The 26,065-nt window shown below is 44.5% G+C and overlaps 1 protein-coding gene across 1 annotated transcript in view; it reads left to right on the top strand.

Annotated features, from left to right (window-relative positions):
- The window catches only part of UNC13B (unc-13 homolog B), a 703,803-nt gene that overhangs the window by 476,664 nt on the left and 201,074 nt on the right, over positions 1–26,065 (top strand). The window contains exon 12 of the mRNA XM_082256386.1: positions 20,270–20,348. Coding sequence (XP_082112512.1) covers positions 20,270–20,348 — 79 coding nt within the window. The remainder of the gene's footprint in view (positions 1–20,269; positions 20,349–26,065) is intronic.

Here is a 26,065-nt window from a genome sequence, read left to right as displayed (position 1 = left end):
CTATATAGATGGATCACATGCACTCTGTGATCATTCCAGAGAGAATGTACCTAGGGGTGTGTTTCTAACTGTATGGGGCGGGGCTTGTGAAATGATCACAGAGAACTGTGATCCTATATAGAAGGATCACAGGCACTCTGTGATCATTCCAGAGAGAATGTACCTAGGGGCGTGTTTCTAACTGTATGGGGCGGGGCTGGGGAAATGATCACAGAGACCTGTGATCCTATATAGATGGATCACAGGCACACTGTGATCATTCCAGAGAGAATGTACCTAGGGGCGTGTTTCCAACTGTATGGGGCGGGGCTTGTGAAATGATCACAGAGACCTGTGATCCTATATAGAAGGATCACAGGCACTCTGTGATCATTCCAGAGAGAATGTACCTAGGGGGCGTGTTTCTAACTATATGGGGCGGGGCTTGTGAAATGATAGCAGAGACCTGTGATCCTATATAGAAGGATCACAGGTGCTCTGTGATCATTCCAGACAGAAGAACGGTCAGCTGTGTTTACAACAGCTGACCGTTCTTTCTCTCATCGGGGAGAGATCGCGGGTGCCTGGCTGCTATCTGAGCCGCCTGCCCCGCGCATCGGAGTCCCCGCTGACGAGTGAGGGCGGGAGCACGCCGCCAGCGGCGAATGCTCGCCCCCTAGCTGCAGGCACGCGACCGACGTAGACCTACGTCGGTTCGCGGAGGAGGGGCTGCCTGCCGCAGTAAAACTGCGGGGGGCGGTCTGGAAGTGGTTAAGTTGCTTTCTGGTTTCTGGCCTAGGCCACAATTATGTCATACACCTCAGGAGTCTTCATGGGTGTTTTTTTTTTTTTTCATCTGGAGGAATGGTTTTCTCAGCTAAGCGCACTCTTCTATGTGCATGCCTGAGCCAAGGGCAGATGGATTCCAGGAAATAAATGCTACATGAATCATCTGCCCTTACTCAATATGACCATGGCTAGAACTGCTAGGGGGTGTTTTTTAAAGTGATTTCTCAATAATATAAAGCATGGAAACGATGGATGGATGGGTGGATGGATGGATGGATGGATGGGTGAATTTGCTTTATATATTAAAAATTGAATTAAATCATGTTTTCAGTTTGTGGTGCTCAGATACAATTATAGTTGCACTTTAAGATGAATTGCCATCAGACTGTAGATCTATAGAAGACACAAAGGAACTCTACATTAGATGCATAAATATTATAAAATAACAAACCTAATCAAACCTGTAACTTACCGATAATGTATTTCTCTGCAGAACACCGCATGTTCAGCTTTTCATATTTTATTTGCTGTATGATGTCTCTTTCATCTTTTTATTGTTTGAGGACAATAGAACGGCTTATGTGACTCACTACTAATGAAGGAGCCATTAGTGACCGGTGACAATATTGTGTTATCTTTACCCTGGAATTGCCATTTATAAAACAGAACAGCGGTCAAAGCATTTTTTTTTTTTTTTCATTTCATTTTTGCGAAAATTATAACCTCTGTGGGATTTTATGGCGGTCTCTGCCCCCCGGGGGGTGGGGATTGTCCGGTGTGATGGTTGGGGTAGGAGGTAATTGTAAGACTTCACAGTGGGGAAACAGATAGCAATAAGTAAAATTCATATAACATATTGTCATGGGGAGAACATATCTTCATGCTTGAACAATTTTAGTGAAAACAGGGATACAAGTTCATGGAGACCAGAAGATACATTTGCACAACCCTAGTTTTTCAGTCTGAGTTGTATAGATATGAATGCTTGCTCTGTTCTGGTCTAAACTGGGGTGAGCAATGTTGACTGGCTGGGAAATTCCAGACACGTACCCGAATCCCACTGAGGATGGGATAGATGTGCTACAGGTAGCGGATGATGACAGTTGACTTTAACAAGAATGCAGCCTGTGTGTTCCCTAGAGATTGCTGATATCACTCAGATGCAGCCTATCCACTCAGTATAGATAGGTGACATTGCTGTGTATGTAACAAATTCATTGACTAGAGATCAGTGGCATCCCTGATAACGCAGCCTTTCCATTCATTAGAGACCCATTGACATCACTGAATGTGCATCCTCTCCATTCACTAGAGACTGGTGACGTCTCTGAGTTTGCAGCCTATCCATTCATTAGAGACTGGTGACATCTCTGAGTGTGCATCCTCTTCATTCACTAGAGACTGGTGATGTCACTGAGAGTGGAGCCTATGCATTCATTAGAGATCAGTGACATCACTGAGTATGCAGCCTCTCCATTCACTAGAGACTCGTGATGTCACTGAGAATGCAGCCTATCCATTCACTAGAGACTGGTGACCTCACTGAGTTTGTAGCCTATCCAGTCACTAGAGACTGGTGACATCACTGAGTGTGCAGTCTGTCCATTCACTAAAGACAGGTGACATCACTGAGTGTGCAGCCTGTCCATTCACTAGAGACTGGTGACCTCACTGAGTTTGTAGCCTATCCAGTCACTAGAGACTGGTGACATCATTGAGTGTGCAGCCTATCCAGTCACTAGAGATTGGTGACATCACTGAGCGTGCAGCCTGTCCATTCATTAGAGACTGGTGACATCACTGAGTGTGCAGTCTGTCCATTCACTAAAGACAGGTGACATCACTGAGTGTGCAGCCTGTCCATTCACTAGAGACTGGTGACATCACTGAGTGTGCAGCCTGTCCATTCACTAGAGACTGGTGACATCAGTGAGTGTGTAGCCTGTCCATTCATTAGAGACTGGTGACATCACTGAGTGTGCAGCCTGTCCATTCACTATAGATTAGTGACCTCACTGAGTTTGTAGCCTATCCAGTCACTAGAGACTGGTGAGATCCCTGAGTGTGCAGCCTATCCAGTCACTAGAGACTAGTGACATCACTGAGTGTGCAGCCTGTCCATTCACTAGAGACTGGTGACATCACTGAGTGTGCAGCCTGTCCATTCACTAGAGACTGGTGACATCACTGAGTGTGCAGCCTGTCTATTCACTAAAGACAGGTGACATCACTGAGTGTGCAGCCTGTCCATTCACTAGAGACTGGTGACCTCACTGAGTTTGTAGCCTATCCAGTCACTAGAGACTGGTGACATCACTGAGTGTGCAGCCTGTCCATTCACTAGAGACTGGTGACATCACTGAGTGTGCAGTCTGTCCATTCACTAAAGACAGGTGACATCACTGAGTGTGCAGCCTGTCCATTCACTAGAGACTGGTGACATCACTGAGTGTGCAGCCTGTCCATTCACTAGAGACTGGTGACCTCACTGAGTTTGTAGCCTATCCAGTCACTAGAGACTGGTGACATCATTGAGTGTGCAGCCTATCCAGTCACTAGAGATTGGTGACATCACTGAGCGTGCAGCCTGTCCATTCATTAGAGACTGGTGACATCACTGAGTGTGCAGTCTGTCCATTCACTAAAGACAGGTGACATCACTGAGTGTGCAGCCTGTCCATTCACTAGAGACTGGTGACATCACTGAGTGTGCAGCCTGTCCATTCACTAGAGACTGGTGACCTCACTGAGTTTGTAGCCTATCCAGTCACTAGAGACTGGTGACATCATTGAGTGTGCAGCCTATCCAGTCACTAGAGATTGGTGACATCACTGAGCGTGCAGCCTGTCCATTCATTAGAGACTGGTGACATCACTGAGTGTGCAGTCTGTCCATTCACTAAAGACAGGTGACATCACTGAGTGTGCAGCCTGTCCATTCACTAGAGACTGGTGACCTCACTGAGTTTGTAACCTATCCAGTCACTAGAGACTGGTGACATCATTGTGTGTGCAGCCTATCCAGTCAATAGAAATTGGTGACATCACTGAGTGTGCAGCCTGTCTATTCATTAGATATTGGTGACATCACTGAGCGTGCAGCCTGTCCATTCACTAGAGACTGGTGACATCACTAAGTGTGCAACCTGTCATTTCACTAGAGACCGGTGACATCACTGAGTGTGCAGTCTCTCCATTCACTAAAGACAGGTAACATCACTGAGCGTGCAACCTATCCATTCACTAGAGACTGGGGACATCACTGAGTGTGCAGCCTATCCATTCACTAGAGACCAGTGACATCAGTGAGTGTGCAGCCTATCCATTCACTGGAGACCGGTGACATCACTGAGCGTGCAGCCTGTCCATTCATTAGAGACTGGTGACATCACTGAGTGTGCAGGCTGTCCGTTCACTATAGATTAGTGACATCACTGAGTGTGTAGCCTATTCATTCACTAGAGACTGGTGGCATCACTGAGTGTGCAGCCTATCCATTCACTAGAGACCAGTGACATCAGTGAGTGTGCAACCTTTCCATTTACTCGAGACCGGTGACATCAGTGAGTGTGCAGCCTGTCCATTCATTAGAGACTGGTGACATCACTGAGTGTGCAGGCTGTCCGTTCACTATAGATTAGTGACATCACTGAGTGTGTAGCCTATTCATTCACTAGAGACTGGTGGCATCACTGAGTGTGCAGCCTATCCATTCACTAGAGAGCTGTGACATCACTGAGCGTGCAGCCTGTCCATTCACTGGAGACCGGTGACATCACTGAGCGTGCAGCCTGTCCATTCACTAGAGACAGGTGACATCACTGAGTGTGCAGCCTGTCCATCCACTAGAGACCAGTGACATCAGTGAGTGTGCAGCCTATCCATTCACTAGAGACTGGTGACATCACTGAGTGTGCAGCTTGTCCATTCACTAGAGACTGGTGACATCACTGAGTGTACAGCCTGTCCATTCACTAGAAAGCTGTGACATCACTGAGTGTGCAGCCTATCCATTCACTAGAGACTGGTGACATCACTGAGTGTACAGCCTGTCCATTCACTAGAAAGCTGTGACATCACTGAGTTTGCAGCCTATTCATTCATTAGAGACTGGTGACATCACTGAGTGTGCAGCCTATCCATTCACTAGGGATCAGTGGCATCACTGAGTGTGCAGCCTATCCATTCACTAGAGACCGGTGACATCACTGAGTGTGCAGCCTATCCATTCACTACAGACTGGTGGCATCACTGAGTTTGCAGCCTATCCATTCATTAGAGACTGGTGACATCACTGAGTGTGCAGCCTGTCCATTCACTAGAGACTGGTGGCATCACTGAGTGTGCAGCCTGTCCATTCACTAGAGACTGGTGACATCACTGAGTGTGATGCTTGTCCATTCACTAGAGACTGGTGACATCACTGAGTGTGCAGCCTATCCATTCACTAGAGACTGGTGGCATCACTGAGTGTGCAGCCTGTCCATTCACTAGAGACCAGTGACATCAGTGAGTGTGCAGCCTATCCATTCACTAGAGACTGGTGACATCACTGAGTGTGCAGCTTGTCCATTCACTAGAGACTGGTGACATCACTGAGTGTGCAGCTTATCCATTCACTAGAGACGGGTGACATCACTGAGCGTGCAGCCTTTCCATTCACTAGAGAGTGGTGGCATCACTGAGCGTGCAGCCTGTCCATTCACTAGAGACCGGTGACATCACTGAGTGTGCAGCCTATCCATTCACTAGAGACTGGTGACATCACTGAGTGTGCAGCCTGTCCATTCACTAGAGACTGGTGACATCACTGAGTGTGCAGCCTATCCATCCAATAGAGATCAGTGAAATCACTGAGTGTGCAGCCTATCCATTCACTAGAGACTGGTGACATCCCTGAGTGTGCAGCCTGTCCATTCACTAGAGACCGTTGACATCACTGAGCGTGCAGCCTGTCCATTCACTAGAGACTGGTGACATCACTGAGTGTGCAGCCTGTCCATTCACTAGAGACTGGTGACATCACTGAGTGTGCAGCCTATCCATCCAATAGAGATCAGTGAAATCACTGAGTGTGCAGCCTATCCATTCACTAGAGACTGGTGACATCACTGAGTGTGCAGCTTGTCCATTCACTAGAGACTGGTGACATCACTGAGCGTGCAGCCTTTCCATTCACTAGAGAGTGGTGGCATCACTGAGTGTGCAGCCTATCCATTCACTAGAGACTGGTGACATCACTGAGTGTGCAGCCTATCCATCCAATAGAGATCAGTGAAATCACTGAGTGTGCAGCCTATCCATTCACTAGAGACTGGTGACATCCCTGAGTGTGCAGCCTGTCCATTCACTAGAGACCGGTGACATCACTGAGCGTGCAGCCTATCCATTCACTAGAGACCAGTGACATCACTGAGTTTGCAACCTATCCATTCACTAGAGACTGGTGACATCAGTGAGTGTGCAGCCTGTCCATTCATTAGAGACTGGTGACATCAGTGAGTTTTCAGCCTATCAATTCATTAGAGACTGGTGACATCACTGAGTGTGTAGCCTATCTAGTCACTAGAGACAGGTGACATCACTGAGTGTGCAGCCTATCTAGTCACTAGAGACAGGTGACATCACTGAGTGTGCAGCCTATTCATTCACTAGAGACTGGTGGCATCACTGAGTGTGCAGCCTGTCCATTCACTAGAAAGCTGTGACATCACTGAGTGTGCAGCCTTTCCATTCACTAGAGACTGGTGACCTCACTGAGTTTGCAGCCTATTCATTCATTAGAGACTGGTGACATCACTGAGTGTGCAGCCTATCCATTCACTAGGGATCAGTGGCATCACTGAGTGTGCAGCCTATCCATTCACTAGAGACCGGTGACATCACTGAGTGTGCAGCCTATCCATTCACTACAGACTGGTGGCATCACTGAGTTTGCAGCCTATCCATTCATTAGAGACTGGTGACATCACTGAGTGTGCAGCCTATCCATCCACTAGAGATCAGTGACATCACTGAGTGTGCAGCCTATCCATCCACTAGAGATCAGTGACATCACTGAGTGTGCAGCCTATCCATTCAGTAGAGACTGGGGACATCACTGAGTGTGCAGCCTGTCCATTCACTAGAGACTGGGGACATCACTGAGTGTGCAGCCTATCCATTCACTAGAGACTGGGGACATCACTGAGTGTGCAGCCTATCCAGTCACTAGAGACTGGGGACATCACTGAGTGTGCAGCCTATCCATTCACTAGAGACTGGTGACATCAGTGAGTGTGCAGCCTATCCATTCATTGGAGACCGGTGACATCACTGAGCGTGCAGCCTGTCCATTCACTGGAGACAGGTGACATCACTGAGTGTGCAGGCTGTCAGTTCACTATAGATTAGTGACATCACTGAGTGTGTAGCCTATCCAGTCACTAGAGACAGGTGACATCAGTGAGTGTGCAGCCTATTCATTCACTAGAGACTGGTGGCATCACTGAGCGTGCAGCCTGTCCAATCACTGGAGACCGGTGACATCACTGAGCGTGCAGCCTGTCCATTCACTAGAGACAGGTGACATCACTGAGTGTGCAACCTATCCATTCACTAGAGATCAGTGAAATCACTGAGTGTGCAGCCTATCCATTCACTAGAGACTGGTGAGATCCCTGAGTGTGCAGCCTGTCCATTCACTAGAGACTGGTGACATCACTGAGCGTGCAGCCTATCCATTCACTAGAGACCAGTGACATCACTGAGTTTGCAACCTATCCATTCACTAGAGACTGGTGACATCAGTGAGTGTGCAGCCTGTCCATTCATTAGAGACTGGTGACATCACTGAGTGTGCAGCTTATCCATTCACTAGAGACCAGTGACATCACTTAGCGTGCAGCCTTTCCATTCACTAGAGAGTGGTGGCATCACTGAGTGTGCAGCCTATCCATTCACTAGAGACTGGTGACATCACTGAGTGTGCAGCCTATCCATCCAATAGAGATCAGTGAAATCACTGAGTGTGCAGCCTATCCATTCACTAGAGACTGGTGAGATCCCTGAGTGTGCAGCCTGTCCATTCACTAGAGACTGGTGACATCACTGAGCGTGCAGCCTATCCATTCACTAGAGACCAGTGACATCACTGAGTTTGCAACCTATCCATTCACTAGAGACTGGTGACATCAGTGAGTTTTCAGCCTATCAATTCATTAGAGACTGGTGACATCACTGAGTGTGCAGGCTGTCCGTTCACTAGAGATTAGTGACATCACTGAGTGTGTAGCCTATCTAGTCACTAGAGACAGGTGACATCACTGAGTGTGCAGCCTATCTAGTCACTAGAGACAGGTGACATCACTGAGTGTGCAGCCTATCTAGTCACTAGAGACAGGTGACATCACTGAGTGTGCAGCCTATTCATTCACTAGAGACTGGTGGCATCACTGAGTGTGCAGCCTATCCATTCACTAGAGAGCTGTGACATCACTGAGTGTGCAGCCTGTCCATTCATTAGAGACCGGTGACATCACTGAGTGTGCAGCCTTTCCATTCACTAGAGACTGGTGACCTCACTGAGTTTGCAGCCTATTCATTCATTAGAGACTGGTGACATCACTGAGTGTGCAGCCTAACCATTCACTAGAGACTGGTGACATCACTGAGTGTGCAGCCTATCCATTCACTAGGGATCAGTGGCATCACTGAGTGCGCAGCCTATCCATTCACTAGAGACCGGTGACATCACTGAGTGTGCAGCCTATCCATTCACTACAGACTGGTGGCATCACTGAGTTTGCAGCCTATCCATTCATTAGAGACTGGTGACATCCCTGAGTGTACAGCCTGTCCATTCATTGGAGACCGGTGACATCACTGAGTGTGCAGCCTGTCCATTCACTAGAGACCAGTGACATCACTGAGCTTGCAGCCTATCTATTCACTAGAGATCAGTGACATCACTGAGTGTGCAGCCTATCCATTCACTAGAGACTGGTGGCATCACTGAGTGTGCAGCCTATCCATTCACTAGGGATCAGTGGCATCACTGAGTGTGCAGCCTATCCATTCACTAGAGACCAGTGACATCACTGAGTGTGCACTAGAGTCTAGACTAAGCTAGAATGTAGCTTATTCACATACTAGAGTTCAGTGACATCACTAAGAATACAGCCTATCAATTTACTAGAGCGAGGTGACATCACCCAGAATTTGACCTGACCATTCACTATAGACCAGTGATGTTATATAGAATCCAGCCTATCAACATACTAGAGATCAGTGACATCACTAAGAGTGCAACCTACTTATTTACTAGAGAGAGGTGACATCACCTAGACCTTGGCCTGTCCATTCACTATAGACCCGTGACTTCATATAAAATGCAGCCTATCCACATACTAGTGATCGGTGACATCACTAGGAGTACAACCAATCCGTTTACTAGAGAGAAATGACATCACTGGGAGTGCTGCCGATCCTACTCGGTTCAAAATAAAAAATCACTCAGGCGGTTTGGTTGGTGCTCCCAGCGTTGCCCCCATCTGAGCTCTCTTCTTCAGGGTGTACACAGATGTTTTAGGTGGTTTATAGAGGATTTTTCTAAGTTGTCTAACTTGTCTGATAAACCAAAAATGAATGTAACTCTCCCCCCCGCCCCTGACCTTCCTGTGAATGTGATATGGTTTTATAGAAGATTAGATAATAAGAAGAGATGTATCTGTCAGGCTGGAGACTAGCAATTCCCATATTTGAATATTTTCCAGGATTCCTTTGCTGGATTAGCAGTGCTGTACAAGAGCCTTGTTAAGTCACTAAATCCTGATGCTGCACAGCTAGCAAAATACCGACATTATGTTATGTAACCCCCACAGTGGGCGTCCTTCCTAACAAATATATGTCTGACATCAAACAACCTCTCATTAATATCGGATACTTTGGAGTTCCACTGCTTTGAAACAAAAGTATCCAGGGAGGAACTCTCAGGATGGGGTTTGTATAAGTTATACACACAAAGCGCTGGCCTGACTTCACGCTGCGTCATGTTAAACTGCTGTCCGCATTTGATGGTGCAGACCCCGTGCTTTTGTGCCCCCCCCCCCCCCCAGCTAATTACTGCTTTCACCGCACAGAAATGTCTTTATCTAATCTGGGACCTATGCACATGGAGGAAAATGTAGTCATTCCAAATGTTTTTTTATATATTTGTGAGTCTCTGGATAAACAAATTTTAACTAGCAAAATGTGCTTGTTCCATCAAAAAGGGAGATGGGTGGGCCACAGAACACTAATAAGGCTACTAACGTAAAGGGGTTAGTAGGGAGCTCTAGGAAGAGTAGCCGAGGAAGGGCATGGGGGCTCTGGGAAGAATGGGAGGGGAAGGGCATGGGTGACTCTGGGAAGAATGGGAGGGGAAGGGCATGGGTGACTCTGGGAAGAATGGAAGGGGAAGGGCATGGGGAGCTCTGGGAAGAATGGGAGGGGAAGGGCATGGGGAGCTCTGGGAAGAATGGGAGGGGAAGGGCATGGGGAGCTCTGGGAAAAATGGGAGGGGAAGGGCATGGGGAGCTCTGAGAATAATGGGAGGGGAAGGGCATGGGGAGCTCTGGGAAGAATGGGAGGGGAAGGGCATGGGGAGCTCTGGGAAGAATTGGAGGGGAAGGGCATGGGGGCTCTGGGAAGAATGGGAGGGGAAGGGCATGGGTGACTCTGGGAAGAATGGGAGGGGAAGGGCATGGGGAGCTCTGGGAAGAATGGGAGGGGAGGGGAAGGGCATGGGGAGCTCTGGGAAGAATTGGAGGGGAAGGGAGTAGAGAGCGCTGGGAAGAATGGGAGGGGAAGGGCATACAGCGTTCTGGGAATAGTGGGAGGTGAAAGGCATAGAGGGCTCTGAGAAGAATGCAAAGGAAGGACATGGTGGGCTGTAAAAAGAGTAGCAAGGAAGGGCACGGGGGCTTTGGAAAATAGGAGAGGAAAGGCATTAGGGTTTTAATGAAGAGATAGGGCATGGGGGAAAAGGCTCTGGGAAGAATAGCAGAGGAAAGGAGTGTGGGGCTCTAGGAAGAATAGGAAACAAAGGGCATGGGGGGCTCTTGGAAAGAATAGGAGAGGAAGGGAATGAGGGTTTTTATGAAGAATAGGAGAGAAAGGGCATGGGGGAGAATTACTCTGGGAAGAATATGAGAGGAAGTGCATGGGGGAGGGTGGGAAGCTCCTGGAAAAAATAGGAGGGAAGGTCATGGGGGTCTCCTGGAAAGAATAGGAGGGGAAGAGCATTGGAAGCTGCTGGAAAGAATCGGAGGGGAATGGCAAGGGGGGCTCCTGAAAAGAATAAGAGGGGAAGGGCATGGGGGTCTGCTAGGAAAGAATAGGAGAGGGAGGGCATGGTGGTCTGCTGGAAAGAAAAGGAGGGGAAGGGCTTGGGGGTCTCCGGGGAAAGAAGAGAGGAAGGGCTGGAAAGAATTGGGAAAGGCAAGGCACGAATGGCTCCTAGAAAGACTTAGGAGAGGAATTTTCAGAAGTCTGCTCTGGTTCTGTCCACAAAGCTGAACTATCTGGGCCTGACTCTGGACTCGGCCTTAGCCAGAGTGCTACTTCCTCTGGACAAACTCCAGAAACTGCAGGCTGCAACTTGTCTCTTTCTGTCCAGCAGATGGTAAACCCTCTGGACTTGCATGCGAGTGCTGGGCCTGATGGTATCTAGCTTCAAGGCGGTTCAGTTTGCACAGTTCCATACGAGGTCCCTGCAAAGGGAGATTCTGGGCAAATTAGACAAGAATCCACAGTCTCTGGACAATCAGATCTGGCTGAGCTGGGAAGCGAAAGAGTCCCTGATATGGTGGCTTCATTCCTCGACCCTTCGGCTCTGCAAATCTTTCCTCCCCTTGTATTGGACATTGGTCCTCTGCAAAAAATCTGCTCAGGGGGTCTGGACACTGGAAGAGTCCAGACTACCAATCAATGTCTTTGAACTTCGAGCGATTAGACTGTGCCTGGAACATTAGACGGATCGTCTATAGGGATGTCCAGTGTGCATTCAATCGGACAATGCCACGACTGTGGTTTATGTCAATCACCAGGGGGGCACAAGAAGTGTCCTGGCGGCTCTGGAGGTAGCTGTCATTCTAAGGTGGGCAGAACAGTTCGTTCCAGTCCTCTCCGCAGTACACATTCCCAGGGTGAAAAACTGGCAGGCGGACTACCTCAGTCGGTAGGCGTTAGACCAAGGGGTCCCTTCATCCAGAGGTGTTTCATCAGTTGTGTCTCCAGTGGGGCATCCCCAAGGTGGATCTGTTGGCGCCTCGGCTCAACAGAAAGGTGCAGAGATTTGTGTCTAGGTCACGGCATCCTCTGACGAATGCTGGTGGCCCCCGTGGGGTCAGTATCGTCTGATTTACGAATTCCCTCCTCTCAAGTTTCTGCCAAGACTTCTACGCAGGATCGAGGCAGAAGGTATTTCGGTCATCTTAGTGGCCCCGGACTTGCCTCACCAGGCTTGATATGCCGATCTAGTGCGGCTGGTCGCCGATGTTCTTTGGAAGCTTCCTCTCAGGGAGGATCTGCTGTCCCAAGGACTAATCTTCCATCCTGCATTACAGTCGCTGGCTTTGATGGCCTGGCTGTTGAACGCCAGGCGCTGATGGATAGAGGATTGTCTGAGTTGGTGGTTCCAATGCTGTTAGAAGCTAGGACATCTACTTCTAGGAAGATTTACCATTGTACGTGGAAGACATACATTGTGTGGTTTGAGTCTCTTGGGGTTCATCCTCACTCTTTTTTGGTGGCTTGGGGCTTGATCTTTATTCAACGGGGGGGTTGAGCAGAAACTGGCCTTGAGTACTATCAAGGGCCAGGTGTCTGCCTCAGCAGTCTTCTTTCAATGGCCCTTGGCCATACATTCCCTGGTGTGTATTTTTCTTCAGGGGGTTAGGCACTTGGCCCCTCCAGTGTGGTCTCCGTTGCCTCCTTGGGACCTCAAGTTGGTGCTCTCAATCCTCCAGAAGCCTCCTTTTGAGAATCTTCACTTACGCTGTCCCAGAAGATGGCCTTTTTGGTGCTTGCTGGGTGTCGGAATTGGCTGCGTTATCCCGTCGTTCACCTTACTTGGTGGATCACAGAGATAAGGTGGTTCTTAGCCCCAGTCCGTTGTTCCTTCCAAAGGTTGTCTCTGATTTTAATTTCAATGAAGACATTTGTTGCCTTCCCTGTGTCCCAGGCCAAAACATCCGAAGGAAATTGCCTTGCATGCCTTGGATGTGGTCCAGGCAATTGGGGTGTACCTGGCAGCTACGGAGTCTTTTAGGAAGTCAGACTCCCTATTTGTGCCCATGGATTCCTCTGAGAACATTTCCAGATGGATCAGACAGACGGTGATTTAGGCCTATTTCATCAAGGGTCAGGTTCCTCCTTTCCCTGTCAAGGTGCACTCTACTCAGGTGCTCAGTGCCTCCTGGGCCTTCCGTCATCAAGTGTCAGTGACGCAGGTGTACAAGGCGGCCACCTGGTCGTTGGTGCACACTTTCACAAAGTTCTATAAAGTGGATGTGTTGGCATCTGCGGATGCTTCCTTTGGTCGCTAGATTTTGCAGGCTACTGTTTAGAGGACCTGGTTCTCTTTGAGGGTGTATTGTTCTTTTCAGGTGGGCTCCAGTTGTTTTGGTTTAGCTCCTGTTTACCTGATTGGCTATAGTTTAGCCTTGGGAATTTCTTTTTAGCTGTTCCCACCCCTCATGTTTAACACTGCTTTGAGACGCCCCAATGTTTAAGAAGATCAGGAGCTGTATCCGTCAATGAACAAAAGTGAAAATGGGATTTTTGACTTGCCCTAAACTCAATTTCTCTGATGTTCATTGACGGACACAGCACCCACCCCTCTGTGGAGTTGTAATTCTTCTGACACTGCTTGTGACAAAGCTGAGTACCTATAGCAGAGAGAGGGAGTATACCCCCTTGGGCTGCCCATAGGCGTAGCCAGACTTTTATTCTGCCTAGTTTCCTACTCCTGTAGGGGGAAGTATAACCCAATGGTTAAGAAGATCAGGAGCTATGTCTGTCAATGGACATCAGAGAAATGGATATTACGGTAAGTCAAAAATCCAATTTTTTCTGTATCAAATATCTGACTGATGGTGATTTCTAAGAGTCCATTCCACAAGACTACACAAAAATGATGATGCTTGTCCTTCAGTTTAAGGGGAACAGCACCACCTATATGTGTGAAAATGGGGTGCTGCCCCCATCTGACTGCAGGTCGAGCGTCGCCATTTTCTAATGCATAGTCTCCATGTGTCCATCATAGAAAGTTTTCATTAAGGTGAATATAAGAAATACCCACTGATCCAGATTATTATTATTCAGATAGACTTATATATATATAAGGCAATAGCATACATGTGTCCATCATGGCAAGTTTTCTTGTATGAGAAAAACACATTGATCCAGAATATTATTATTACTATTATTATTCAGACAAACTTTATATATTAATGTTAAAAAATTATATTTCTGAAGAACATAGTAGTTTCCTTTTAATCCTTTCCTTCCATTAATTTACAGTTTGCTAGCACTGTTTTCTCAGCTGGTCTCAACTAATGGGACCCAATCGCATGATCCCCATGACAGTTAATCTGGGTGATGACTTGAGGTTTGTTTGTAAACAAACATTTCCCTGCCTCATTGTATCTCTGTGCACAGAGATATGCAGTAGGTAGAGAATGTTGCATTGTTAAAAATGTGTATATATAAATATATATATATACATTTTTTTTCTTTTCTTTTTTTTAAACGTAATTGACTTTTTTTTTTGTTACAACAAATGTAAAGAAAAGGTTTGTTTTTAATTTGTAAAAAAAGTTTTTTTTTCTTTTATTTTACAACAAAGGTAAAATAACTACATTTTAAACAAATATAAATAATATTTTTTATGTAAAAAAAAGTTTTTTAATTTTGTTTTTGTAAAAAATAGTTTTTCTTTTTTTTTTTTTTTAATTTTTATCAAATGTAAAGAATAGTTGTTTTTTTTAAAAAAAAACTAATTTAAAACGTTTTTAGTTTTCAACAAATGTAAAGAATATTTTCTTTTTTTTTGCTTTTTTAAATTGTTAAATGTAAAAAAAAAAAAAAAAAATGAAATGTAAATTTTTTTTTTTACATTTTTAACAAATGTAAAAAAAGAACCCCCCCCAGTTGTTAATTTATAATTTAAAAAAAAACTTTAGCTGGACATTTGTTAAAATGTAGTATCAAATAAAAGCCTTATTTATTGCTAAAACACAAACTGGAAATTATTTAGGTATGCAGATTTGTCACAGAGCTTTTTTTGGGTTACGTGACGTAAAATGACGCTACCAGATTTGGTCTGAACATCTAGACATGGATAGTTTCCGGTAATGAAAGGGTTAGGTGTGATGTTGCAGTACGCACTGACTGGTGTGTCTGTATCTAATGGATGGTTCCAGTGTATAGATCGTCTACGCAGTTGTGTTCGGCTCTCAGCAGAGCAGACAGGCAGCCTTGAGCGCCTTGCATCCTTATTTATGGAGAAAATAATCCTCTGGATGGCTCCCGTGATGTCAAGAAATGCTCAATATGGGCAAAACGCATTGTGACGCAGGATTACCAGCATGTGACTCACCAGAGACCTGGTACTGGAGATGCCCCGCCATCCTCCTGTAACAAAAAATTCAACTGCACCCTTCTTTTTATATCTGGTCATAGGTGCAAATTGGAATAATAAAGTACACCTAAAGGCAATTTATTTTTATTTTTTTTTTAAATTATAGTTTTGTATAGAATGGAGAAGGATTATAACCCCTGTGAGTTTTTATTGCTGTCTGTGCCCCTCTTAGGGGATTCAGCCTCTCTATTGTCCTGTTTACCATTATTACCAAGAGTGAAAGTGAAAGAAAATCCCAAATTTTGGGTTATCCCTCGAACAGGAATAGAGGGGAATCCTTCCAATGGGGACACAAGGTCTGGTGACAACCAGGGATTCCCTTACTTTGAAAGCATTTCCTTTCATTTCCTGTTTTATCTATGTGACAGGAAGTAAAGGGACATCTCCCCAGGGGTTATAACCCTCCCTTAAGCCAATAGAAAATGTATAATTTCCCTTTGTTTAGCTTTACTTTCTGTGTCCAAGGCGGATATGTTGAGTTGCTGCCCTGTTACTTATTTGAGCTTTGCTTCCTTCTCCAAGCTCTGAGTGTGCCCAACTGAACCTTGAGTATAACCTCTTGCTGCCTATGTATGTGTCCATGGGTGGTCCAATAAAGACCCTGTTAAAAGGACAGCGGGGCTGGGCGGGAATGGGTTAAATTGGTTAAATAATATATATTCCAGGTGCATCAAAACAAAAAGAGTGCAATGTCTCAATTTTTTTAATTTATAAAGCAGCTACAGCATGAGTAGAAAAGCCCATGCCCTGCCAACATGCTGCGAAGAAAGAGCCTTGCTCTTCGTTTAAAAAAAAAAAAAAAGAATAATTTATTAAATTTAATTCTTTTAAACACATTTAAATAAATATATATATATATTTTTTTAATATTTAAAAAATGTTATATATAATTTTTCTTTTTTTTTTATTTACAACAAATGTTTGTAAATAATATTTTTTTTGTTTTTCATTTTTACACAAATGTAAAAGAACATTTTTTTTCCCAACAAATGTTAAAAAAAGTTGTTGTTTTTTTTTTATGTAAAAAATATATATATTTATTTTTTAAATTTTCAACAAATGTAAAGACAATTTTTTTTTAGTTTTTAAACAAATGTAAAAAAAATCCCCCAATTGTTAATTTATAATAATAATAATTAAAAAAAACTTTAGCTGGATAGTTATTAATACATAGTAAAAGCCTTATTTGTTCCTAAACACACAATCTGTAAATGGTTTAGTTATGCAGATCTTAAAAGAAGCAATAAAATACAATGAATGCTGTATTGTGATTCTTTACCTGATGTCTGTACAGCTCCAGCACTCTGCTGTAACCTTCAATACTGAATATCAGTGCGCTTCCGATGATCACCGCAAGCACTTTTCCTTAATAGAAATCCCTTTCTCTATTATATACAGAATTTACTTTGCAGACTTTTTATAGTGCTGATGTTCCTCATTGCTTTACAAAGACTAATCGTGTTCTCCTGCTCCAGATATTTCACCTTACCAGTAGTCACATTAGCATGCATTACAACAATTTTTACTGTTATTTTATTTGTATAGCTGCAGCATATTGTGATATGAGATACATATAGATGCTGTATACAGTATACAGATATTACATAGAACTTTACACCATTCATGCTCCAGATGTTCTCTCTGCAGTCACATATCCATAATAATATTTGCCATGTTTGGCATATTCTGCTTTGCTGGATTACTTTGGTACTTTTTTTTAATTGTTCTTTACAATGTATTTTAACTGCCACTTACATTGCAGTTCATACATGGAGTGTGTTTTGTATAATTATCAAATGTATATAGTGCTGGCGTTCCACATAGAGGGCACACATCAGTCACATTCTTTGTACCCCAGAAGAGCTTACATTTTAATCTATCCACAACCATCACATACTGTATATCATTTTTTTACATTTCCAAAGCAGAGGAGCTTACATTCACTTTTTCAGTGGTGTTAGCTGTCTGGCATGCCCTGGAGCTGTGCAGGGCTGCAGGCTGGGGAAAGTACCTGCTGGCATTGGATCAGGCAAAAGCTTTTGATCGGGTCAATCATGAGTACCTATAGCTTCTTGCCAAGTATGGCTTTGAGGGGGCTTTATCAATTGGCTAAAGACTTTGTACAGAGGGGCTAAATGCTTTATGCTTGTGAATGGTTGGATCGGACGGCTCTTTGAGGTTGGCTCGGGTGTGCGTCAGGGGTGTCCTTTGAGTCCTCTGATATACAGGTTCGAAATCGCTCCCTTTATCAGGAGGTTAGAGAGCAGACTGTTGTGCGGAGTGCCTTTGGGCATTCCTGGTGAGCCTCCTTTTGAGGGTTGTGGCCTATGCTGATGACGTATCTGTTTTCATCTTTGAGACAGAGGAGGCAGAGGAGGTGCTCTCAGTGGTGGAGCAGTATGCTGAGGCATCCGGCTCAAAGATCAATCAGGATAAGAGTAACGTTTTCTGGATGGGAGAGGAAGGTGATAGCTGTGAGCTTCCGGACACCTTCCCAGAGCCCTAGCAGGAAATTAAAGTTTTAGGCATAAAATTTGATCCAGGAAATTATGACCTTGCAAATTGGGAAAGCAGGCTACAAGTTGCCCATGCCAAGGTTGCCAACTGGAAGGAATAGAAACACTCTTACAGGGAAAGGATTGACTTGATTAAAACTTACCTGATCCGGGTATTTTTGTATGTCAGCTTTGTCTGTGTTTTGCCAGTGTCTCTCTATGCAAAGATCTACACCTGTTTCTTCTAGCTGGTATGGGGGAACAAACTGAACCTCATTTAGAGGTCTGTAACCTACCTTTCCAAGCGGATTGGTGGCCTAGGTATGGTCAACCTGGTGGTATTTATTTCTCTGATGTTTTTGAAACATAATTTTGGTAAGATGCTGGCAGAGGAACCGCCTGGGTGAGTTTGGTATTTTTCAGTCCTGGTTTATGCCTTTTCTGTGAAGCTGGGAGAATGGTTGGCTAGTGAAAAGTCTGGGGGTCCAACATGGTAAGCTCCCGGCTTACGTTGCCCCATGCCTGAAAACGCTTCGGCAGTAGCGAGTGACGGCGTAGGAAATTAAGTCTCTTCCTAGGAAGGCCTTGGAGAGGAGGGTTGTTGAATCTGCCTTTAGTGAGCCACTGGCCTTGAGGAATTGCCTAGGCCCTGTTATGAGGGAGGGCCTGCGTTTGATTAATCTGGAGAGAATCCCTTTGAAGTGTTGGGTTTTGGACTGGCTCTCGTTCCATGGAAGACTCTATGGGAAGGGCAACTTGAATCATCGCTCTGCAGAGAACCGTGGTTGTCCAAGAGTGGAGCGTGGCAGTGTGAAGATGACGATGGACCATTGCTTGCTTCAGTGCCCCTTCAATATAGAAGTCTATAAGCGGGTGGGTGGGGCTCTGGGTATCCCTTTCCTTTCCAGCTAAAGTTATGCGGAATGGTCGTATGGGTCGTTTGATACACATCGGGATTTTTATTTTGAGACACTTTTTCTAGTTATCTTAGTAGTCTATTACTTCACGTGGAATGCACAGTGTCAGGTTTCCACTCGGAAAAAAGTCCTTCTTGTCGAGGTGGTGGTGCAGAAAATTCTGGGCGAGGTTAGGAAGTCTTGAGAAGGTCCCCGTAGCTGCTGTCTGTCAGTTTCTGGGTATACAGGTTCCTTTCTATCCTTTCACATCCCCTAGATTTTTTATAAGATCTGAGTTTTGGAAAAAGGCTGCGTGCATGAGATAAATGTGTAATCGCTTCTTAGCCTGAGAGTGTATTTAGGTGGAGGTTAGGACTTTGTTGAGTTTAATCATGATAATAATAATGTGAAAGTGTCTTGGTTGGTATATTTTAGTTTTCTTTGTTTTTTTTCTGGCAAAAAAAACTAATTTTTCTGTTTCTATGCTGATATAAACTATTTTTGTTTATATATATTTTTATTTATTTTGTATATATGTAAATATGTTTTTATTATGTTTGTAAGATTTTTAATAAACAACAATTCACACTCTAATGCCCCCAACATAGTCACACTTAATATTACACATTTATATAGCTCTAACATATGCAGTAGTAGCACTGTACAGAAAACACTGAGCCAGTCACATCAATCTCTGCACCAGAGGAGCTTACATTCTAATACCCCCCCCCTCAACAGTCGCACGCTATTATTATTATACGTTTATATAGTTCTGACGTATACCAAGGTGCTGAACACTGAGGCAGTCATCACATCAGTCTCTGCCCAAGAGGAGCTTACACTCTAATGTCCCCCCACTCTCACATGTTTATATAGCTCTAACATATGCAATAGCACTGTACAGAAGACACTGAGCCAGTCACATCAATCTCTGCACCAGAGGAGCTTACATTCTTATCCCCCCCCCCCCCCCAAACAGTCGCACGCTATTATTATTATATGTTTATATAGCTTTGACATATACCACAGTGCTGAACACTGAGCCAGTCATCACATCAGTCTCTGCACCTGAGGAGCTAACACTCTAATGTCCTCACCATAGTCACGCACTTTTGTTAAACATTTATGTAGCTCTGACATATATCGCAGTGCAGTACAGAGAACACTGAATCTCACCATTCTCTGCACCAGAGGAGCTTACATTCTATTATGTCCTACCACAACCACAATATCGCATTCTATTATGCACTACCACAGTCGCAAATATCGCAAGCTAAAATTTGTATACATTTATAAACCTCTGACATATACCGCGGTGCTGTACAGAGAACACTGAGCCAGTCACATCAATCTCTGCCTCCAAGGAGCTTACACTCTAATGTCCCACATAATCACACACATGTTAATGATTTTTTAATGTATTTACCTAAATATCTGTCTGTTTTCAGTCCTTGTGGCGGTTTGTATGGCATTGACAGCATGCCGGATCTTCGCAAGAAGAAGCCGATCCCGTTGGTCAGCGATTTGGTGAGTTGAGTTGATTTCAGTTTGTCCTTCCTCTCCATCATTCCGATCATTCTAATATCCATACAGTCACAATGTAATCTTCATTTTCTATATTCCATAAAAGGAGAATGGGGGTTCCATTTATTTTCCCTTCAATGACTATTGGGAAAGTTTAGCACATGTAGAGCCATATTCACAGACATTATCTCCTCATTTCCACCATGAATGAATAGTCGGAGATTGTAGTAGCCTCAGGAAGGAGGAGGAGACATGGCCCTGGTCAGGTAGGCTCACGTCTATGAATGCGGTGCGACTTTCTTCCAAAACTTACCCTGGATGACAGCTCTTCCCGGCTGATGTAATGGAAGGGATTTTCCGCTCTTGATTCATGCCGGAGCTCCTGAAGACAGTCGGAGGTGTGGACCTCAAGATGAAGATAATGCCAGGTTCAGGTATTATTTTAGAACTTTATCCCTCATCTAACGTGTTTGGAAAGGGGAAGGTGGTGGTCCCACTAAGACCTACAGATAAGGTATGTTATCCTTACATAGTCTATTGAGGAATTCTCATATTGCCTTTCATTACCAGTTGTTGCTAATAGAAATCGGTGGAAGGCAGTTCTTTAAATTAAATGATTGAAAGATGTTTTCACTTTGATAATAGAGATTCTATTACTTAAAAAAAAAAAAAAAATGAAGCAACGGTAATTCAAGTTTTTGAAACCCCAGTTGTACTTTCCTTTTAGAACAGTTGCATGAATTGAGTTTGCTTAAAAAAATAGTTAATCAAAGTCTTAAAGTTAGTTTTGTTAAGAAAGCAGCCACAGCCTGAGTAGAAAGGCCTATGCCTTGACAGCATGCTGCAGAGAAGGACCATTTCTCTCTGAGTGTAAGAGTGGTCTCTCTGCTGAGGTCCTTTAACCCTCTGCTTTGTCAGAGAAGAACATCTCCAATCAGTTGGGAGCATAAACTTTGCATATTAGAGAGTTGTAGCTTTTGAATTAGTTGGGGGGCTTGTCAGACCACAACAGAGAGGCCACTGCTTCCACACGCTGTAAACATGCATTGCAGTGACGTACCTACAGGGGTCGCAATTGTGACCCAGGCCCCATGCTCCAGGGGGCCCGTGTGGCCATCCTGTACACTAGGATAGGAGGAGCGGCAGGGGCTGCTGCTTATAGAGGAACCGATCTCTCCATTATCCCCCTGCAGCCGATGAATGCCCTCTCCTCCTCCTCTCCCTCCCGCAGGCATTCAGCAGCTACAGGAGGAAAATGAAGAGATAGATTCCTCTCTATGCAGCCACCCCTCCTATCCAGCTTATTTCTGCTGCCCCCCTGACCCCAAACCCCTCCTCTGCACTTAAGCATTCAAAAAGCCAGGTTTGGCTGTTTTAAATGCTGTAATTTTTTTGAATTTGGCGCCGAGTACCCGGAAGTGATGTCATGACATCACTTCTGGGTTTTTACATGGAGACCCGATCAGAGCCGAATGCGGCTTTGATCGGGTCTTCTCTTCAGTGGCCTACAGGCTGGTTGCCCAGGTCTCCCAGTGAGACGAGAGACCCGGACGAGCCGCGGAAGGCGGTGGGAGGGGGGGGGAACGTCCCCTCCCGCTCCTTGTAATTTCAGCCGAGTGGCTTCTCAGGCGCATCGATTGTCATTACAAGACCGTCGGCTATGGACGTCGGTACCGGGGTGATGCCTTTAGCTGCAGGCATCACTCTGGTACAAGCACTTCCCGAAATATCTGCAATATCAGTAACCTCAGGGGCCGATTCCGATATATCGGGGGAAAGTGCATATCAGCCCCCAATATATCGGCTTTGCCGATAATCGGTCGATCCCTAGTTTATATTTACTAAAATAATTGCATTTCAATGTTCTGTGTACTGTGGGAGATCAGATATAGTGACTGCAGGCTCCTGGGTTTAGTAACACTTCAAAGATAAATCTCTCAACGGGAGAACAGAACTTCTAATTGTTCTCAACTCAAACTAAAATAGAAAAATTTATGTTTGGTTGGAGTTCTGCTGGGACTATTACTGAATTGTATATGAAAATTTTGGTAAGTGTCTTATAGGTGATGTATGGACCCTCTTTTTCTATCTGCTCATACTTCATAAACATACAAAACGTTTCCTCCCTCTGCTTCATCAATTTACCTTCTTCTTGAATTAACCTCTTGTAATTCTCTTATATGCCGACCCTTCTATTAACAGGCGATGGTAAGTGGCTGCACCCCACCTGTAGCGGCAACAATCAGACTCCGTAATTTAGTAGTTTACTTCTCGGCTCCATCCTCCCCTAAAAAATTTAGTTTTATTACCCTTTTCTACATCACTGATTTAATGGACCTTACAATAGCAAAGTGTCTATTGCTACTCTTTATCGGCTTTATTAGTTGTTGGTGGGAAAAGAGACTTCTGGTCAATGGGAGAAAGCAGTCTAGTTGGTTCTGAGAAGGGTTTAAAGGATGAAGGTCCCAGTGAGAGGTACAGATTTGGTGCCCAATATCTGGCTGATGTTATTTGTTCCCTCTCAAGTATGCTTTAATTTGAGCCAAGAAAGGCACACTTTGTATGTAGTAGATGGTAGGATGTTGAGTGTTGGATATCACAGTGAGGTGTTGAAGGACAATTGGGTCTGTCATACCCAACTTAACTTCCTAATCTTGTCATACTACGGAGGTACACAGGAATACCTTGTACTACTTACAAATTATTGTAAAACTTTTACCATTGTACGAACCAGGTATGGTGTCCACCTTCTTCTCCATCACAGAAAGTGTGCATTTCTAAAGAATGGTCCACCACCCTGCAGTCAGTAGGGCAGGTGGACGTAGTTTGTGAATAACCTTCCTTAGTGCCACCAGTCCACAAATGTGTCCCTATTTTTCAAGAAGTCTTTTAGGGTTTGCTTTTTGAATGTGCCACCCCCCTTAAATATCTTTTTTTAAATAGGACACAACTTTCTCCAAGGATTTGCGCATTTTTTCAGTTGAATCCAATTAGAAAATGTGAGAACGTTTTGAGAACCTTGTGTGAAAACAATTATAAATAGATCGCTGTTAATCCCCAAAAAGTCTTGAGGAAATTGATTAAGATGCTTGTGTATGTAGGTCCAACCCAGGACTGGAAGCTTGGTCGTATGTGGGCAAGATTGGAAGTCCAAGTTTGATGCAGCCCACTCTGTTGACCTTTTTTCTGCATCTTCTAAGGCTGTCTTTGTATCCCAGTTGGGTTCAGGTTATTGAACAGTACCTTCAGAAACATGGTAAATCCATGTGGGGAAAGAAGAATCTCACTGTTAAGTCTCATGAAATGGATTGAATTAATTAGAAATACTGTACGGGCTGCTTTTGGTGGCGAAACTTGTGGTAATCCAACATTTTGTGTGCAAATGCTTCCGAAAGGTTAATGGTTGGGAGAGTTGTCAACACAATTATGGCACTTTTCCACTGCAAGTACCGGCTCGGCTCCACTTGGCCCTGCTTGGCCCGGTTTGGTTTTCCACTGCATGGTACCGCATGGTACGGTGTTGGAACAGTTCGGTACGGTTTGGTGCGGTTTGCTTTTCCACTAAAGTAGTACTAAAGTAAGTGGGTGGGATAACAACGATTCTCTGACCAATCAGTGGCTAGTAGTGACAAACAGTCAAGGCTGCAAGCAAAGGATTGTGGGATATGGTACCGGTACGGCCCTCTTGGAACCACAACTGAGGTGGTACTGTTTAAGCGAGCCGTACCGTTTGGTTCCATGTAGTGGAAAAGCGCCGCTGTACCGTACCGAACCGTACCATGCGGTACCATGCAGTGGAAAAGCACAAAAGCAAGCCGAACCGTTTGGTTCCATGTAGTGGAAAAGCGCCGCCGTACCGAACCGAACCGTTCCTACACCGTACCATGCGGTACCATGCAGTGGAAAAGCACAAAAGCGAGCCGAACCGTTCGGTTCCATGCAGTGGAAAAGCACCATAAGATTGAACTTGTATTTGACTTGAGTAAGGGCCAAGGTCACCAATCCCCTTTTAGATTTCACCAATCCCCTTTTAGATTAGACTGTTAATTGCTTGAATGTTGCTGGCCCTTTCAAGCAGATTTTTTTAACCCCTTCTTTTAGCTATGCCTGCAACCGGATGTGCATCTTCCATCATTTTTTGATTGGTAACCTTACAGCATCTTGTGTAGGTTCATTAGACTCAGTGATGGGCACTGAATGTGGATTACCTTCACATTCAGTTACAAAATTTCCTTCTTTTTTTTTCCCCTTGTTTTCTAGTAGCACCTGCTTGCCTTATCCGCACATGTATACCAAGGTGTCCACCCGTGGATTTCTTCAGATTCTCGCAGGCCAAAGAGCTTTCACTGGCCATCCTTGGTCATATATGACAAGTGTTATTTAAGTTTGTTCTTATATACATTCTTGCATAGTTATCTACTTTAACAGTTCTGTTTGAAATATAATTTTGGCCTTTTATTTCCATTTGTTGGTTTAGCTTTTCCGTATGCTAAAAGTTCACATGTGATCTGCAGGAGATGACATTTGATCATTGTCAGAAGTTCAGTCAGCCTAAGATTTCAGTTTTATCTGTTTGTTTCTGGGCTGAATGCCTCCCCGGCATCTTATATTTTTCCGGCACTCCGCCAGTGACATTTCCCCACCAGTTGCATTCTGCGTTATGTAAAATTATTCAAAAATTCGACCTTAGGATAATAAAGTTTCAATGGGCCTTCTAAATACTACCTGTACCTGATTGGGGAAAAGCGTTAGGAGTGCCACCATCATTCTTTTACAATAAAATGTATTCATTTTTTAATTTTCACGAGCACACACTTATTAGTGTAGTAGAAAATTCATAAAGCTTATAATAATTTGTAATAGATTTTTTTTCCCTCCAGTTCTCTCCAGTGTGAATAATTCATTACTCTCAGCCTCAAAAGGTCATGGGAAGCTCAATTAATAATTACATTTTGTCATAGGCCGCTGTTCCTAGATCATCCCCCCTGATTAAATTAAAGATTCCCACAAGAATGAAAAGAATTTGTCCAGATCCATTATCTCTTACAAGCTATAAATACAAAACTGCCCGAAAGGCCCATAGCCAACAAGGTCTAAAGCAAACCTGGTTGTTAAAACTAGAGGTCCCACAGATTGCAGGTTATTCCAGGTAATGAGCCAAAAAAAAAAAAAAGCAAGGAGGGGAAATGGATGGATGGGGGGGGGGGGGTGGTTGGCATTTCCATTGGATTTGTTAAATTCTGGGACCATGGCACCTTCCCAATTAAAAATACTCAGGGGACCATTTCATAATTGCAATTCAGATGTAAGGTTTTCCACTGCTGGAGACACTAAGAGGTACTAGAAAATATGCAGAGATGCGTAGAGTATGGAAGTTTCCCACTTCTGGAGATACTAAGCGTTTCAGCAGTGGAAAACTTCCCAACTATACCCAACCACGTAGCTTCTTGAACCGCTTAGTATCTCCAGAAGTGGAAAACTTCCATACTCTACCCATATGCATAGCTTCTTGGACCTTTTAGTGTCTCCAGCAGTGGGAAACTTCCCAACTCTAACCATTTTCATAGCTTCTTGGACCTCCTGGTGTCTCAAGAAGTGGAAAACACCCCAGTTCCACCCAGCTGCATAGCTTCTTGAACCTCTTGCTTGTCTCCAGCAGTGGAAAACTTCCCAACTATACCCATATGCATAGCTTCTTGGAGACATGCAAGAGGTTCAAG

Source organism: Pelophylax lessonae (assembly GCF_965119305.1).
Source record: "Pelophylax lessonae genome assembly, chromosome: 1".
Classification (NCBI taxonomy): domain Eukaryota; kingdom Metazoa; phylum Chordata; class Amphibia; order Anura; family Ranidae; genus Pelophylax; species Pelophylax lessonae.
This window is presented reverse-complemented; position numbering and strand designations above follow the sequence as displayed.